Raw genomic sequence first — 18060 nt, 5'->3', positions numbered from 1 at the left:
GATTTGGTGAGGGATCAAGAAGCTTCAGGAGTCCAGAATTTGGCATCTCTAGATAATCATAAATGAATTATGTTGCTTCCCCTATTTTTATATTTATAAAAGAAAATGATCGATTTCAAGCATAAAGCATCATACACAGCCAAGCACCAGCTACATGAGGCAATTAGCTACCTGCTTGGTCTCACCAAAAAAATCCATGCTCCATAGAAGGGCCGCCAAAACACTTTTGAAGATTAAAAACTTTCTGGACTTAACAAAGATTAGTATTCAACACCAAACACCCTAACACTTCTTATAAATACCAATCTCATTGCCAAATTTTGAACTATCTACATTAACTATTTCATTTTTACGGGCCTTAAAGAACGTACAATCTTCGAATTAACAAGCAACTTCCAACGGATTTTTGTTAAAATAATAGAGCTAACAAATTGAATTTGAACAAACGTATGACACGTACTGCTTACGTGATCTTTTCCAATAAAAAATCCAAATAAACCAAAAGCTAATGTGTAATCTCTGCATTGAAGCACCTGAGAGGAAAAGCTTCTAAATGCATACTTCAATTTCTAACTTTCCTGCTTTCATAAAAAACTATGCAACAATCACAGTCGATGACTGGGCATCTACAACAGAAAAATATATTCCAAGACTCATCTAGTGTATTTTGTGGATTACCAACTACACCAGTATGTTAGATGCAATGTACATGACAAAATTATAAACGATTGTGTCTGCAGTATTTACAGTTCAATAGCCACCAACATGCCTATGCTATTTGTTTACTACATTTAAAATCATTGTTAGCTGTAAAATGTCTTCTCCAACTTTATTAACAACAGGGCTAACATTTTAGGAAAATAAAAAAAGATTAATAACACAAAGTATATAAGAATCGGTTAGAGGTAATCCTAATATGATAATCCAGTGCATTATTGCAAATCAAACAAGCTACACAACTTTATTTTTGCTACTTTAAATGGAATCCCAATAAATGGATTAAGTGTGGCATCTCATATGTTGTGGTAGAGATGCTGTACTTGTCTAATAGGTCCTGCCACAATTTAACGTAGCAGTTATCTTAATGGTAGTTCTCAGGATGTTCACATGCCTAGAACATACATGGCTAGTGCTGAAACTGCATGGTATCACCGGCCATTACAGTTTGCAATAAGGTACTTGTGATCTCAACTAATCAAAGCTTTAAATAAACAATGAAACCACTAAATATTCCCATAATGACTCAAACACCAAAGGATGCTACAATAAATAAAATCTCAATCAGAATGAATTACTCATTATGCCTGCAAACAGCGATATCTTCTCCAAATTTATAGACATACTTGACTGACAAAACACTCCAATTCATAAATATGCTTGACAACACGACTCTACCAATCACAATACCATCACCAACAGCCAGCAAACATCGAAGTCCAGGAAATTCCATCGCTTGTCATACCTTCACACGGAAACCCTAACCTATGTTGCAAAAAGCTAGGCCAACGAATACTTACCATGATGATTGGAACCATGGTTTACAAGATTGACCATTGATCCTGCCGATCCAAGGCCAAGCTCCACCCAATCTAAATGGTCTGACAGAGTTATTGAGAGGTAACTCCAACTGACTTATTCCATCGTACTTATCCCCACCAATTTTGTCCGTTCTATTCAATACCGGCCAATTTCAGCTCATCATAAAAAAGTTCCACAATCAGATTTGTCTGAGCACATGCAGTGAATACTGATTGGGAGACATAAAATTGCTGTCTATGGTCATGGAATCATTTTTCTAAATAAAGGGTAAAGGGGTAGAAGTGTGTTTGAAATCTCGCGGTGTTCTAGTATGTTAGAATTGGATTCCCAATCAGACCTTTTTGGGGGTTCTGTTGGACTCCAAAATGGCACTATAAAACGAAACATGTAAAAAAAAATGTATCCCTTGATGTTTGATTACTGTTTCTATATGTATTTTCATATTGTGAGACAAGTTCTTTGTTCCAACTAAATCTATTCAAGTCCCTCCAAATCATAAAGCACCCATTAGATATACAATGAGTACAAGTACGATTATTTCCCTAAAAGAAAATGTTTCTCAGTTAATCCAAAATATAAACTGTAATAGACACCAAACAAAACGAAAGACAAGATTGGTGCAAGCTGCAAGCTGCAAGCTGCAAGCTACGATAATAACTAACCAAGGGAGAAGAAATAAAGTGACAGATCACTCGACAAACTACATACAAATTGTATATACCAGGAGAAGCAATCATGTTCTGATAAACTGGACAATGTGGATGCTGATTTCCACCACATCAAATAAAAATAAAAGTTCCCATCATGCATTTAGGATATATACCTAAAGAGATTTCATTTACTTGTACATCAGCCGAATAAGTTCTATTGGAAGAAGCAAAAGTAGGGAGATTCATGATCTTTCATGCCTAATATATAAGTTCAAACATGCAATCCTATATTCATATGTATACTTTAAGAATTCTTTGAACAGGTTTGAAATTCTTCTTTTCTTAAAGGGTAAAACTTTACATCCAAACATTTAGTTTTATCAGGACAAATCTTAAAGTATTTGTATTTGACAAAATCTTATGTGAATAATGTGCTGTAAATTTTGGAATAAACCCTAGATCTGCAAACATCAGACTTGCATTTTCTTTTACCACCCTTTTTCTTCTCCAGAAACAATCAAGGATCAAACTTCCACCCCTTTCATCTTCTTCTTTATTTCAACTCTTCTAAATCCTTGCACCTATATTTTTTTTGTCTTTTCTCCTGACCTCTCAGCTGTAGTTCATCCACTTTTCAGTACTTAAAAGCAAAGCATACAAGTGTTTTCCTTGGCATCTTGCTCACTAGCATGTCAAGGTACAAGTTTCATGTGATGGTTCAGTGTTTGACCATTTAATGACACCCACTAGCATAAAATCATACCCTTCCTAGATGTGCTCTAGCAGTCATCTACCATACACATCAATTTAGTACATTCCTCTAGTTGCTATAAACAACACAATATTAGTTTAAAATGATTGGAGCACAAGATTTACAAAACCAGCTTAATATATTATGCAGGTTGATAAACTCATTAGCTTCAATGTATTGAGTATCACGAAGAACATCCAAAAAGCGACTTGTATCGGTGAATATAACTTTTGGTAAAAGGGTTTCTTACCTTGGTCACCCAAGATATTGCACTCAATCTCATAAGCAGCCCTAGGAGAAAGCAGCTAAATGAAATTCTAACATCCGACATGTAAAACTAGTTGTCATTCCTCGATCAATCAAAACTGTGCTGATTTAACAAGATGCTTGTGTAACTAAATCTGAAGTCAATTTGCAAGCCCAAAACAAATAAGCTTGCAAAATTTGACAAATCAGAGATAAACAAGAAATTTAGGCTCAGTCAATATGGTAACCTACTACAAGTACAAGCTAGCAATGATCTTGATGGTTGATCATAGTTCACACTATTTTCTTGGTAAATGCACAAAACAATGTGCCCTAGAAAAACATGTAAATAGAATTAACTATTAGCATATCACTCCTAATGCATGTCATGTTATAAACTTATAATAGAACATACAATTAAACAGTTATTTCAGGTTAGCTTTTGATATAAAAAAGAAATAGTAGGCATTGGAAATAAATAAGTTCTCTTTAAATTAAAAACAGCATGGGAACCCCGAATAATAGTATCAAGAGGACGTGAACAACCCAAGCATGTACCTCACATCGAAAAGTGGATGGCCTAACAATATAAGCAAGTCATCAGGACTACCTTGCAGGAAAAATCAAGATTGAGTAGAGGCATTTCACCAAAACAAACCAGTTGTGGAACCCATCAGAGACCAGGTCACGTGAATGCTATTTTGCCCATTTCAATCACAAAGTAATAACCCTATTGAAATGACAGCAATCAGTAAAAAAGAAGGAAACCATGAGATCATTCATGCTAAATCTTGCACACATCTCCACAAGAATTATGAACAAAACATCCTTCTGAATTTACTACATATCAAAAAATTGAGTAGGATCCAAAAGTATACTTCATGTTCACTAGTGTAAAATGGTCATACGTAGTGCTAATAAAACGAATTGTTCACTTTTATTATGGAGAGAAACTGATAAACATGCTATTCTCCATGTTCCTATCAGTCTCAAAAGTCCATAGGCTGAGTTTTAATTATGAGATATCAACAACTGACAAAAAATTGTAATATTTTCAACGAGCATCAGACAAAAAGATCAAATATCGTCAACCCTCAAAGGCAAGAATTTTCATAAAAAAATTGATTAACTATTTCCCTACAAGAAGTTTCAAGGTATCCATGCTTTGAACTTCAAAGTTTGAAAATATCTTGGAGGATTCCATCAGTACCCAATAAGCTAGGTTACATTACTACAGATACCTTGCAAGGACAAGCAAAAAAAAAAAGTGGATATTGGCCACAACAATGTTCCGGGAAATGGAAGACTAGACAAGATCGATAAATATCCATCAAAAGAGTAAATTGGACCACGGTAACCAGATTCTTATAATCAATATTGAAGCATCTATGAGAACAAGCTAAAAATATCATAAAGGAGAACAAGCTAAAAACTTCAACTAATAAAAGAAACATGGAATCTCAAGTTGAAAAAGCACCAGTTGAGAGAAACAGTCAAGCGTGCACTGGTTGCAGTCAACTGGATAAGTGAAGAATTTTGGATTCGGACACCAACTATACTGGAAGCAAACGAAATTAATTCATGAGAAATGGCAAAATAGTGGTGTCAATTGATGTGGCTAGATGCTAGGAAGAATGAAAAACGATATGAACTAATTGGGGGTCAAATATGAGCTATTAAAATCATGTGCAAGATGGATCCCGTGTAACACACTTATAGAAAACAAAACCTGAATATCATATTCCAAGTGGTGGGAGAGTTCAGGTCTTTCTGGTGTTGTACAACATAAAGTTTCTGCCTAAAGGTTACCTAAAGCGTATAAGCAGTGGGCACAATGCAAACTGCTTCAGGTTCTCACCACTGGATGATGCGAAAGTTGGAAATTTGGTAGCCATATGATCTGTACTTGAGATGTCAACAATCGAGCTAACACAGGGATGCATCACAGTGAACAGTAGCATTTATATAATTTATATACACACTTGTCCAATTCTAGAAATACTCATAAGTTAACGTAGGTACATCAGATGTAGTATCAGAATTCAGACTATTAATAAGGTGCTAAGACCTAAATTGCATGGGAAATAGACATAATACCACATTTTGGTATTCCAGGAGTTGCCGAATAGAAAAATAGATTGAGGTGCCGAAGAACCAAAAGTTTTGGAGATTGAGGTATAAGATTAGCCAGTATAAACTCATACACGTTTGAACATAAACAAGGCATATCCTCACATCTCTTAAATAACATTCATGAATAAACATGGTGATGTTTTTCGCATGTTGCAGAATATAGAACATGATCAATTCTTTCTTTCGTCTTTGATCATAGGTTAAAAATCAATATAAAGAGAAACTATCACCTCAATTTAGAGGTTAAACCAAAAAGGGTGAACCCAGTGTACGTGGCTCCACCATTGAAGGGTCCGAGTAGGATTAATGCATGCAAACTTAGCCCTACGTGTTGAGACCTTGTTTTGACTTCTGAAAATGACAACTTTTACGGATGAAATTGAAGTAGAAAAAGGAAAAAGAAGACAACTCAGTATAACTGCAGAGTAGAAACTATGAATACTGCATTGAAACCTTTAATTGTTCACATATGTATACTTTCTTGCACCAACTAATGCAGGGGAAACCAGGCGATACTTTGCCGATTAGTTAGACTAGCATATGGAGATAAATCATATTTTAATTAAACAGGAAGGTTTACAATATTAATTTAACAGTTTAGATACAGAGAAAAAAGGTGGTCTAGACTCTAAACAACTACATTAACAAACATGACGTTCCTATACAAGAACAAACATGCTGTTACTGAAATTTTGGTATGTGGGCTAGATAGTACTACAATATATATATATATATATATATATATATATATATATATATATATATATATATATATATATATATATATATATATATATATATATATATATATATATATATATATATATGAATTATACCTTTCACTTCTCATTGCAGGGAAAATTCTTTAAAGCAAACAGAAGAAGCCCAATCAATATTCTCTTAGAACAAACCTGCAAAGTGCACCTATCTCTATCAATTAAATATCTGAATGCTCATCCAACAAAAGGAAAAGAGGAGAAATGCATATATGGAACAAAAATAAAGGATTTCGAGCCCTCAAGTCCAAGGGAAATTATATCCAGAAAGAACTCACTTCATTAAGTTAAGCATGATTTTATTAGCTTGACCAAGAATTTTAATTTTGAATAATACCACCCATACTAGGTGGTACGTACCGATCCGTCAGCAGACCGATATATGGACCGTCTGCTACCGAGATGTCGCCTCCTCCTCGTTTGAGGCGACGAGGCCTCGACGACTTCTCCTCATCCGTGCGAGGAGAAGTAGCCTCGGCGACGCCGCAGGGAGAAGAAACCAACGTCATCGAGGTGACGTTTCTTCTCCCCACGCGGGCAGAAAAACAAGGGGATGTCGTCTTTTTCTTTTAACTTTTATATATATATATATATATATATATCGAGCGGTACACCAGAACGTACTGCTCGGTATACCATACCTTACTGAGCTGAGCTCAATACTCCGGTGCGGTACAAAATTATAAACCTTGAGCTTGACCTTAAAAATAAGTTGATTTTTTTCAAAAACAAAATTTAAACAAACTGACCTATTCCAGCCCTGGGACAAAATTATTTCAACAGCTGATTATTTATATTTCTCATATTACACTTACTCTACTTTTAAGAGAATTACGGTCCCTAATGTTCAGCATGCATCCATGCCCCGATTTGCGCTCAACCATTTATCTAGACACATCTATTAGAAAGGTCATATTACAGTTGAAAATGTGAAAAACTAATATATATGTAACTGTTCACGACCATGTTTATCTTGGACAACCACGGCAGCCAACAACCAACCAGATCCCAACCCTAGTCATTCTGAATCTACTGATGTTGAAAATCAACATTGCCGCACTTGCTATGATCAAAAAGAGAAAGAGAAGGGGAAAGAAAACGAAGCACTAGAAGTAAAAAAGAATGTCTTTAACTAAAGCAAAAAGAAAAAAAATAATGTACTTGAGTTCTGAGCATGGTTCACCTTATTGGTCCATATCAGTGTACCGATCAGCCATCGATATGATATATATTGAACCGTACCGACGTATAGTACAATGGGGTATACTGACAAACCAATATGTACCGTCTATACCAGTCCCCTATTAAACCGGTACATACCAACCATACTGAACAGTACACCCATGGTATGATGAACCTTGCTTCTAAGTAAGATCTATGCATTCAGCTGAGATGAAGTGATATCAAAGTCTACTGACTGATTTTAGTTCCATATGAATAACTTATATCCACCTCTTTTTATTTAATACATATTAAATTACATAAACTAAAACATATAATTCAGTTTGTCCCAAATCATGGTAGAGTATCTAAATATATGTTAAAATAAGAAAAGCTCAGGATAATAAGTGCACTAAGAATCAAAACAGTAACTAGTGCGGAGATGGAGATGGCAAGTTTTCCAGAAAGACCTTTAAAATACAGCAGGTTGATATCCAATAGCATCCAAGATTGCATTAAGATCACTTGTCGCTGCACCGGCGACATAATGCACACATACGGAAGAAGCAATAAAAATGTCACAATCAAAATTTTAACATGCCAATCCTAAATTCTAAATCACTTTATAATCATAGAATCACACTAAAAAGTTCATGGTCAAGGTTGAATTAGAACCCAACATATGCTGGCCAGAATAGTTTCCAACCGAACTGCTGAAGATATGATGAGGTATAAAAAATCATTACAAGACCTGACTTGAAGAAAAACTAAACCAATAATCACTAATACAACAAACTTCTGATGAAAGCAAATGTTATTCATATCTAATGTTCCTAACATTTATGAAGTTGTATACGATTGGAATGCTGTAAAACCCAGCTAGACTGTAATAGAGAAGTCTTTTATGATATTTCCATTAAATTTGCATTAGCATAGATCTTGCAAACCAATGGATCTTTTACAATTAACAAATTTTCAATAAATAATGAAACTAATAGAAAAAAAATCTAATACTTATGGACTTGTGATCAATGGCTAGCAAAAATATGAGTCATCAAAATTAGTATAATAAAAAAATTGTTGAAGAAATCTTCAAGCTTCTTTGTTCTGCATATCTGATAACATCCGTATGTCTTCACAGGATTTAAATTAACAAAACGTGTATGCAACTTCATTTTCTTCCCTAGCATAATGTGGTAAACAAAAAGCAATGATGAAACGAGTGGCCTCTATAGTGACAATTTCACTAAATGACTAAAAGAATTAAAATCTAGAGCCCGCTAAGTATAACCTAACTGATAGAAAAGATTCTTAGTTCGCTTCCTATGTCAGACAACCTTGGCCATCAGCGTGTTAAATGTCTCAACACCTGCAACCTTTCAGCCCAGATAGCAAAGGATGAGCATTGCTATCCTAAAAATATTGAATGCCCTCAAACACTTCACTCTTAAAAATAGGCAAAACATTTAGTAGTCTTTAGATCACTCAACAGCACGTCCACTTAAAGCAAATATTGACTCACAACAAGGGCTACAGAATTGTTCTGCAATTGAAGATATAATGTTCGTAACTCCACTCCACTTAATGGTATACAAACTCTCCAAGGAGGGAAGATGGGTTCTCCGACTGAATCTTGTCCATCAGCGTGTTGTATCCTAACACAATCTATCCTTGTTCAACTTCAGTTGTACTGATAAAACCTATTTTGCCAATCATCCCCACTTATCAAAATCAACTTCCCCAGTTATTAAGTTTGTAACAGAGATCAAAGATCAATTGAAGTGGCACAGAATAAATCTATTTTGCAATATGACTTCATAGTCCTGGTTCCAACAATCTTTAAAGTTAAACTATTTTATAGACCAACATGAACTTTTTCATTAGAAAAGTACAAGAATTAGGTCCACCATAGACCTCTTTTACTTCCACTTGACCAAAGAAAAGCAAACCTTCACTCTACAGTCAAAAAATCTTCAACATGCCAGCAAATCAAGATGAATACTGACACAAACACCACAAATAATGAAAGAAAGATCAATGTTAGGAAGATCCAATGAATAAAAAATGATGATCAAGACAAATAAAAGCATCAGAACATGTATCCCTAACCATCTATATATTACTAATTATGGAAACCTAGGAACCATTATCAGTTAAAAATACAAAAACTATAATTTCTCACCACCATTCTTTCATCCTACCAAAACCTATTACCGCACTAAATATTTCAGTGTATCATTCAAAATATCATACTACTTTTACTGTTAATACATGCAATATCCATAAAAAAATACAAACACATGCTTATTATCTTCCCAATAGAGTTCAGAACAACCAAATTTAAATTCTGCTCATACAAAGATTTTTTTTTATATTCTTTGTTTCTTTTCAGGATAAACTAACTCCTTCAGCTAATTGTGAATCCTCTCCAGAAATACTAGTATCTGCAAAATTCAAGGAAAGAAACTAGTATTGTTTGACTGGAATATGATCCTTTGGTCTCTCTAATATGAAAACATTTTCTTCCTTTCTTGAAGCTTCTTGATTGGCTGAGGCCAAAATAAAGTGCTGAATGCCAAAAAATCATGGATTAGATATTTGACAATCCAAGCTCCAAATCAAAACAACATTAGAACAGCAACATATGATGCATGTCCATGAGATGAAGCATCAAAAGTACCTACTACAAATGAAGGAATCTTAGTGTGAAAACAAGAAAGATCAAGTACGGAAAGACAGAACATCACCTCAAGGTTTGGTAGATTCTAAAGGAACAGTTTCACTCAGTACAAACGCATGGATGAGGCTTTGTGCAGCATGGGTCTGCTCTGGTGTTCCAGATATAATGATCACCGTCTCTGTAGCCTCTGGTCTGGGTTCAGTAATGATAATTTTGGCTTCTGAGATCTGAAAATGGGGGGAAAATGCACATTAAGGTGAACAAATCAGTTTAATGTGCAACAACATAATTATCAAACAAACCTCACGGATCCGCTTTAGACAGCCTCCATCTTCACCATAGATGGACGGTACAAGAGATCGAGGAACAAAAACATCTACACTTGTAATAGGGGCCGGCTGGCTTCCACTGCATAAAAGCCAACAGAAATAAAGAAATTTCAGCTTTTCATGAATGATTGCCGTGATACCAAAAGAAGTTAGTGGAAAAACAGACCTAGCAAATCTACCCTTCCTTCTTTGTTGATCTCCTGGGTAATCAGGTAAAAGCATGGGACCACCAACATCCCTCATACCCTAAATTGATTAACAAAAATTGAAGGATGATTTAGAACAGAAAAAAAAAAATAGTTAAAAAAAGAACATGTTAAAAAGCAAGTTCTATTTCAGCAAACTTAACTGAGATAAATATGCTTACCATTTCTTATTATCAACAAATGAAACTCAAAAATAAATAACAAGGATAGATTAAATTTAGCTTTTAAGAGCAGCATTATGCCACAAGAAAAGTCAAGAGTACACCAGAACAAAATGAAACCTCATCATTGCACAATAAAAAACAGCATTACACCAAAAGCTAGACTTCTAAAAGAACTTTAAGATGCCTAAACTTCACTTAATATCCACCAGAAGATGAGGCCAAAAAACTGAACCCACATAACTAATCATGTCAGGACACCATATACCGATATTATGCAATTATTTTACAGCGTTGAGAATCTTTATGTCCATATGAATACCCAAATTTCAACCCCCACCTTCCAAACAAACAATTCTCATTAGAACTTGAGAATTGTAAATATTATACTAGTTAATCTAGCAGGGCATGAAATGAAATAGAAAGCCAACTCATAATGGAACAAAACTTGCTCCTTATCACCTTGCACATGATTTCAGAACAAAAATCCAATTGACTTAAGAAAGTTACACAGAACTAAAGGCAAACAGAAATCATCAGCCAACAGTCTTGGATTAATGAAACTGACTGACAGCAATAGTATGTTTAACCAAACAAATAAATAGATCATATGCTTCTGCATTTCACAATATACCATCCGTACCACTAATCCAGGCAAACCAGGTACGTGGACCACTTTTTCAGCTAAAACATGTGAGTTTTCTGGTCTATTTTGCTCCTTACCAACGAAACATAACAAGTTTTAAACAGTATCATCTTAAAATAAAAAAGTTCATGCTTAAATTAAATAAACAAGACAAATGACTGTTCTATCTATACCATCCCAACAGTGAGCATCAACCTTGAGCTTGGCTTAGGGTTTCAAACAACCCAGACAGCATGGTAGCTCCCCATACCAGTACTATTTCGTTTTCTTCTTTTCCAATTGGACCTGTACCAGTAGGCACAAGTGAGTGCCAACACATGGTACTAACACTACCGAACAAGTCCTCCCAAGAACCACTATAAATACTGAACTGAGATTTGGGACATAGAATATGTGAGATATGATAAGAGACAAATACAAGCCTTCTAAAAACAAAAGAACACTATAATTCAAACAAGTATTTGTAGCGTCATATTATAACTCCATATTTGTTAAGCCTACAAAATCAACTCATATCTTGGAGCCAGTTTCATTACCCCAATCAAGCTTTCATATCGCTATTTACATACTATTTGTACCCAAACAGCTATTACTAGAATATATGAAGGTATTACAGCAAGTGTTGCGGCATGTATGACAAACAGATGTGTAGAATGGTGCACACTTCAAGCCATGTTGGTATATCACTTCACTGTAATACCTGGGCCAGTATATTGCAAGGCATTATATATACAATATATGTTTTCTACATTACAAGCCAAAGTCTGACTGGAAAAAGCACTGCAACCTGCACTTCTTATTGACTAGCAGAAAGTAACCAAATAAAAGCAACCACAGAATGGTTATCAACTATTCTCAAAAATGCTTCATAACATGAGTCATTAGTTCTAAAAACAAGTATTAGCCTCTCTAAGCTGCAAACTACATGTAAGAAAATTACCATTTCTGTAATATCAATAAAAATAACACAGAAAACATGATACCTGAGGTGGCCATGATGCAGGTCTCTCAACACCGAGAGGAATACCCGAAACATGAACTGGATGAGCAAAGACAGATCTTTCTTCAAAGGGGTGACCAACAGGATCTTTCTGAAATGGTGGCAAATAAGGATGCAACCTGGGAGGTGAAGACTCCCTCCTTCCCATGTATAAACCATATGGAGGTAATTGCTCAACAAAAGCAGGAGGCATGTTGGGATTCATAGCGGGTAATTTATCACGGAAAACATGAAGCTTCAGTCTAGCAGTTATTTGCAACAAAGCTTCCTGAACTGCTCCAAATTCACCAGATATCTATAAAGAATCCAAATGTCATGTTGTTGTGATGAACAAAATTTAGCAAAAACAAAGACATTTTGCAAAAACAGAAAGAGGCAGAGGCAAAGCCCAAACCAAATAATTTAGATAGAAACTGCCAGGAGAAAGGATGCAGCAGCCATATATTCACACAATAGTAACCCAAAACATACCTGAACCACCTCATCATTTTCCAGTACGCCCCTGGGGATCTGTTCTCTACCCAAGATGCGAATATGAGCTCCAGAAAGCTTTCTCATTTCTGCTATTATAGAACCACCTTTGCCAAGAAGGCAACCAGTTTGGTTGGAAGCAACAAGAAGCCTAGACAAGACAGTGCTCTCTTTCGTATCAGGTACAGCCATTACTAGTCTATGTTGCACACGAAGAACTGCATCCTGCACTGGCGCTATCCTATCACTTGGAAGCTACAAACACCATCATCAGATTAGGAGACCTAGCATTATCCTTCATCACACTATTAAATAGAAAATGACTAAGCATGACGAACTTAAAAATACAACCTCCTCTTGACATAGTTCCCATCCTAAATATAATAGAATATAGATAGAATAGCCAAAAATAAATAGGCTACACTAACAGAAAATTCTGAAGTGCTATATGAAGCCATGAAATCAAGGTCTCAAATATTGCAGCAACTACAAGGAGTCAGAAGGAAGGAGGGAGGGGGAAAGAAGCATACTGCAAGACCAGATATCACTATAATACGATCCTCTGACTCAGGAGTTGTCTCTAGAACTTTGATCTCACAGCCAGTGTCATTTTTAAGACCTTTGACAATGTTCCCTCCCTTTCCTATCACACTTCCAACCTTGTCATTGGAACACAATAACCTGTAAGTTATTGGCTCTGGAGAAACTTGGGGTTGCAGAAGAGGTCCACTTTCATGAAATTTAGGAAAAGGTGGACCAATGCCTGGATGAAAGTCCGTGATGTCATGAGGCCTGTTTGAGAAAGGTGGTACTTGAGGGGGATAATGAAAATTTGGTGGTGGAAGGCCTTCTGCCCTAGGAATAGAAGCAAATGGATCAGACGATGGACCAGAAGAACCCAATGACGGGAACAAATCATGTTCTCGTGGTGGATTATCCAAAAGCTGCTGAGCAACTAAATGAAGTGCTTTCTTCACTGATTCAACCCCTCCTGTTACCTGCAAAATGATGAGACAAAGTTTCATCAATTATCCATTAATTGCCATGCTAAGCTTCTCTTCAATACCTAGACTCGGTGAATACAAAATAAACAAGGTAAAAGAAATCATGACAATAAGAAAGAGACAGTACATGATACTGGAAAAGGAGACAAACAAAATTTGAACAATGACAAAGACAGATAGAAATACATTTGATTTTCTGCAGAAATAATTAACTTTCCAAATCTGACAAAATAACATAATAAACAACTGCTAAATATTACCAAAAATAATCTTTACCTGGACAATTTCATCCTGTTGGGAAGCACACAACGGAAGTTTATCTCTAGGAAGTATCCGAATCTGGGCCCCACTATCAGCTGACATTTGCTTGATCACACTCCCACCCTTTCCAAGGACACAACCCACCTGGCCAGACAGAACTAATAATCTTGCAGAAACAGTGGAATGCTTCTTATTGGTGTCATCTTCATCATCATTTTCTGATTCACTTTTAATTAATCTCTCAAAAACAAGTACGAGTGCCTTCACTGCTGATGATGGTACTCCATCTAATTTTGAACTATCTGCAGCAGCAGAATCCTCTGCCCCTTCAATATTATCAGTATTTTCCTTGGCACTCTCAACACCATCAACAGCACCAGCACCTTCATCATCTTCTTTACTATGTTTGCTGCCAAGTTCGGCATCTTTCTCCAACCCAGTGATTACAATAACTCTCTCGTCGCATCCAGGAACAGTTTCTTCAAGTCTAATTTTTGCACCAGTCTGGTGGCGTATCCTTGCTACAATACCTCCACCTTTACCAATCACACTTCCAGATTTTGAAGCAGGACAGAGTATTCGGAAGATAATAGCCCCTAGGGGCACTTTCACCTGATTCTGCAGTGTTATAGAAGGTCCAGTCTTTTTCCACTTACCCCTCCCAGTGTGCTCCAAGGGATTTTGTTCAAAAGGACGCTTGGATGGTAGTAATGGAAATGCCATCTACTTCTCAGCCTCTGATCCACCAGAAGAAAGACTAATATGAAAACAAGTTGCAACAATTTAAATTCGAAGGAAAAAAACATTCTAAATAATAGCAGAACACCATAAAGCATTGAGCACAGAGAAGACAAAGAGCTAGATGAATTAAGCAGGATATCTAACAGAATCTTATTTCCTTAGAACTAGTTAAATTTTTTATCTTGTTTTGATTGGGTTAGATTGATTTAGACTTTCAACCACATACTTATATCATCCTTGTCAAAATACCATGCAAGAGTCACAAAGCAAGTCAAATTTGAATCATGGAAAAATAGTGGCACCATTAAGCAGCAATATATAATAGCCAGCACATGTAAACACTTTTTAAGTCAGGTGAATTTTCATCTGAAATATAAAAGTTTCAGACCTTAAAGCCACCTAGTGGTCACCATGCAACGATATGGCATCTTAAAAATTGATTGATAAACTAAACGAATTATTCTATTAATTTATTTCATGAAAATTTGTCATAAAACGTGGAATTATGCTTCACTTGATCAGATACAACAGTCAGTAACAAGTGACAGTTGTACTGGTCATGATTCAACGTTTTCATGCATCAGTTATGCAACCTTTTATTCCCAAAGCTGGTGCCAAAAGCAAAGCATAGAAAAATAAAAGGGAGTAGCCAGATAATCCCCTGCATATTTGATAGGAAAGGAATGCAACACCCCTACTATCAGTTATTTGTTGGGAGTTGCAGAGACAGGATTATTATGGTGAGGCCTCTTCAAAGGTATACATGGTATAATGATGCCTTTGCATGACACCAAACAAGTCAAAATTTTGACTGAACAAGTAACTGACAGAAACTTCCAGAAACAAATGAACCATAAAGCAAGTCAATGATGAGATGTACAATAAACTCAAACACATGAAATGAGAATCTACAATGCAAGCAAAAGAGGAGACAAGAGCAAGCAAATCAGCAGGCACTACTTTGGAAGCTTTTTAAAAACTTGCTGCACCTTATATCTAGAACAAACATTGCCGCAAAAATTGTTTTCAGAGTGCCCCACATCTTGTAAACAAGTAACGATCTCAATATCTCATTGGTGTTCTTGCCCACTAATCACCTACAACACCATAGACGTTTATTCAGCTGAACAGAGACAAAACCTGGTCTTAGATAGAGACAACCAAAGAGTGTTGTGCTAGTCAACATTGGATGGCACAGGCCAAACCATGCTGAACCATGTCAACTGTATGAACACATGGCCAGGCAAATTTTTAACTTGTGTCAACCAGCCCAGATGTGTCAACATCCCCGTTCACAAAATGAATAATTAATGGATGCATGCACCAAACAAACTTTATTTTTCCTCAACATGCAAGACAGCTGTACCTAACAGAGTACTTTCTTCTTAAGACTACACCACAAAAATGTTTTAATCTGTCTGACATAACACTCTTCGTGTCTTACACCGATTAGCTATCTGACTGAAAAACCACCTGCCAAAAACCAACCAGTCGTCCTTCATGAAAGACTCCTTTTGCTTCAACTCAAGAATTCAGATGCTACAATAAGCTCTTAAGTACTGTAGTAAGATGGTTAAAATTTTAACTATGTCCACACCAAAAAAATGTGTAGTGAGGTGTCCCTAGAGTAAGTGAAAAGATAACTCTGTCCACTCAATTGATTAGATCATGAAAATCATCAGCATTAAGAGAGAATATGATGCTTTATTGGTACCGAGGACAACTGGATGTCATATTTATGTAGAATTGTGAAAACCAAGATGCCTTTCATAGCAAGACTCTCAATGAACCATGCCCACCTCCACAAACTACAAATATTCCCACTATTTCAAGTAAATTCTTTGCCAAAATTCACTCGATATAAAATAATACTGGCATACGAAGACACGAGGCTCTTGCCAAAGCAAGGTCCGATGAGGATAAACATATGCAACCTTACACCTACAAGCAGGGAGGTCCGCCCTTACGCATTAATATACCAAATCCTACAATATCCTTCTTAATCAATTGATCATCATCAACCAGTCGCTCAAAAACACTCTAATTGAGCTGGGAGAATGCGAGCTGTTAAACGTCTAGCCCATCAAGTAGGATTTATTCTCCCTTTTTAATGAATCTAAATTGCCTTGCGATACATCCTGAAACTTTGCTACATATCAAGAAATCTTACTCCAGTTCAAAATCCATGAATGGATTTAAATGGAGATTACAAGCGTCTCTAATAACAAAAACATCCCGCGATCGGGTGAAGTAAATTTCCTTAAAATTCCTCCGATATTCGCCGACAAAGAATCTATTTGGCATTCTCGAGAAATCAGACCGTCTTACCGTCTTGTTGATCGGGAACATAACTAACATCGAGCCCTAACCTCGAATGAGCAGAGTAGCGAAAATATCAGAAGCGCCCAAACCCTAGTATCCGGCAGAGTCTTAAGAAAGCTGATTTGGTACGCGAGAGAGAGACGAGGGGAAACCGGAGAAGAAGAAGAACAAACGAATTCCTGCCTTCGATGATCGAGGCGGCCGCTTCTTCTCCGCAGAGACCTTCGGACTGAACCAACCTAACGAACCGCGCGACGCGCTTTCGTGAGCCGCACGGAACCCGCGACTATAAACACTGACGGGAAGTACTTGCGATCGCAGATGGACAATGCGGTGACGCGAGACACTGATAACTATTTGCTTACCGACGTGGCAAATCCTGAGAGGCTGGCAGTGCCTGCGTTCGAACGCTCATCGCATCAACTTCAGAGAATGTTCTAAACACAACGATTTGAACCAAAACGGACCCGATCGAGGCTGAAATCAAGTCGAATCGAACCCGAGTCAGGCATAACAACGTACCGATCTAAGCTGCATGAGTCAGGTTTTCGTTGCCCTCTCTAATCAAAAAACGGTGTTGGGAAATAAGGAGGCTTTGTGCAACATCCGTACGCTTGAGCCCCCCCAAATTTTGGTCCTCTCACTAAAATGATGTGCCTCCTCTCACCCACAATTGCTTGTCACATCTCACCAATTTGTGATCCCCACGTATAAATCCAATACCAATAAATTTCCCCTGAGGGTTGCTATCTATATGATTCAAATCTTTAGGTGGTGGGACTCACCTAAGGTGACCACATTGACATCCATATCCACATTATTGTGTTCACAAATCAATCTCTTTGTACCTTAGACTTGGACTACATTGCCTATTTGATCCAAGCCTTTTTGTGTACCAAAGTCACCACTCATCCATCATCCTCTGTTCCATCTCAAACACCACACCTTGTGTGTTTTATATCCACTCCATGGAGAACATAACA

The 18060-nt window shown here is 36.6% G+C and overlaps 1 protein-coding gene across 8 annotated transcripts; it reads right to left on the bottom strand.

Moving 5' to 3' along the window:
* Positions 1-289: 289 nt before the first annotated feature.
* On the bottom strand, positions 290-17371 carry LOC104001018 (KH domain-containing protein HEN4). Of its 8 annotated transcripts, none has more exons than XR_010480615.1 (11): positions 17261-17371; positions 14030-14751; positions 13280-13747; positions 12750-13004; positions 12262-12573; positions 10432-10511; positions 10239-10344; positions 10004-10163; positions 7727-7787; positions 6156-6230; positions 290-3916 (listed from the first exon to the last, which is right to left on the bottom strand). XR_010480615.1 is itself a non-coding variant. In XM_065086990.1 (9 exons), the coding sequence occupies exons 2-8, from the start codon at positions 14735-14737 to the stop codon at positions 10005-10007; spliced, it is 2088 nt and encodes a 695-aa protein (XP_064943062.1). In that variant the 5' UTR covers positions 14738-14751; positions 17084-17303; the 3' UTR covers positions 290-3916; position 10004. The 8 variants fall into 8 exon arrangements, 2 of the variants coding, with proteins under 2 accessions (XP_064943062.1, XP_064943061.1); XR_010480614.1 differs by having other exon boundaries at positions 17084-17303; XR_010480616.1 differs by having other exon boundaries at positions 17125-17303.
* Positions 17372-18060: the final 689 nt, after the last annotated feature.

This window comes from Musa acuminata, chromosome BXJ1-10 (assembly GCF_036884655.1).
Source record: "Musa acuminata AAA Group cultivar baxijiao chromosome BXJ1-10, Cavendish_Baxijiao_AAA, whole genome shotgun sequence".
NCBI lineage: Eukaryota > Viridiplantae > Streptophyta > Magnoliopsida > Zingiberales > Musaceae > Musa > Musa acuminata.
This window is presented reverse-complemented; position numbering and strand designations above follow the sequence as displayed.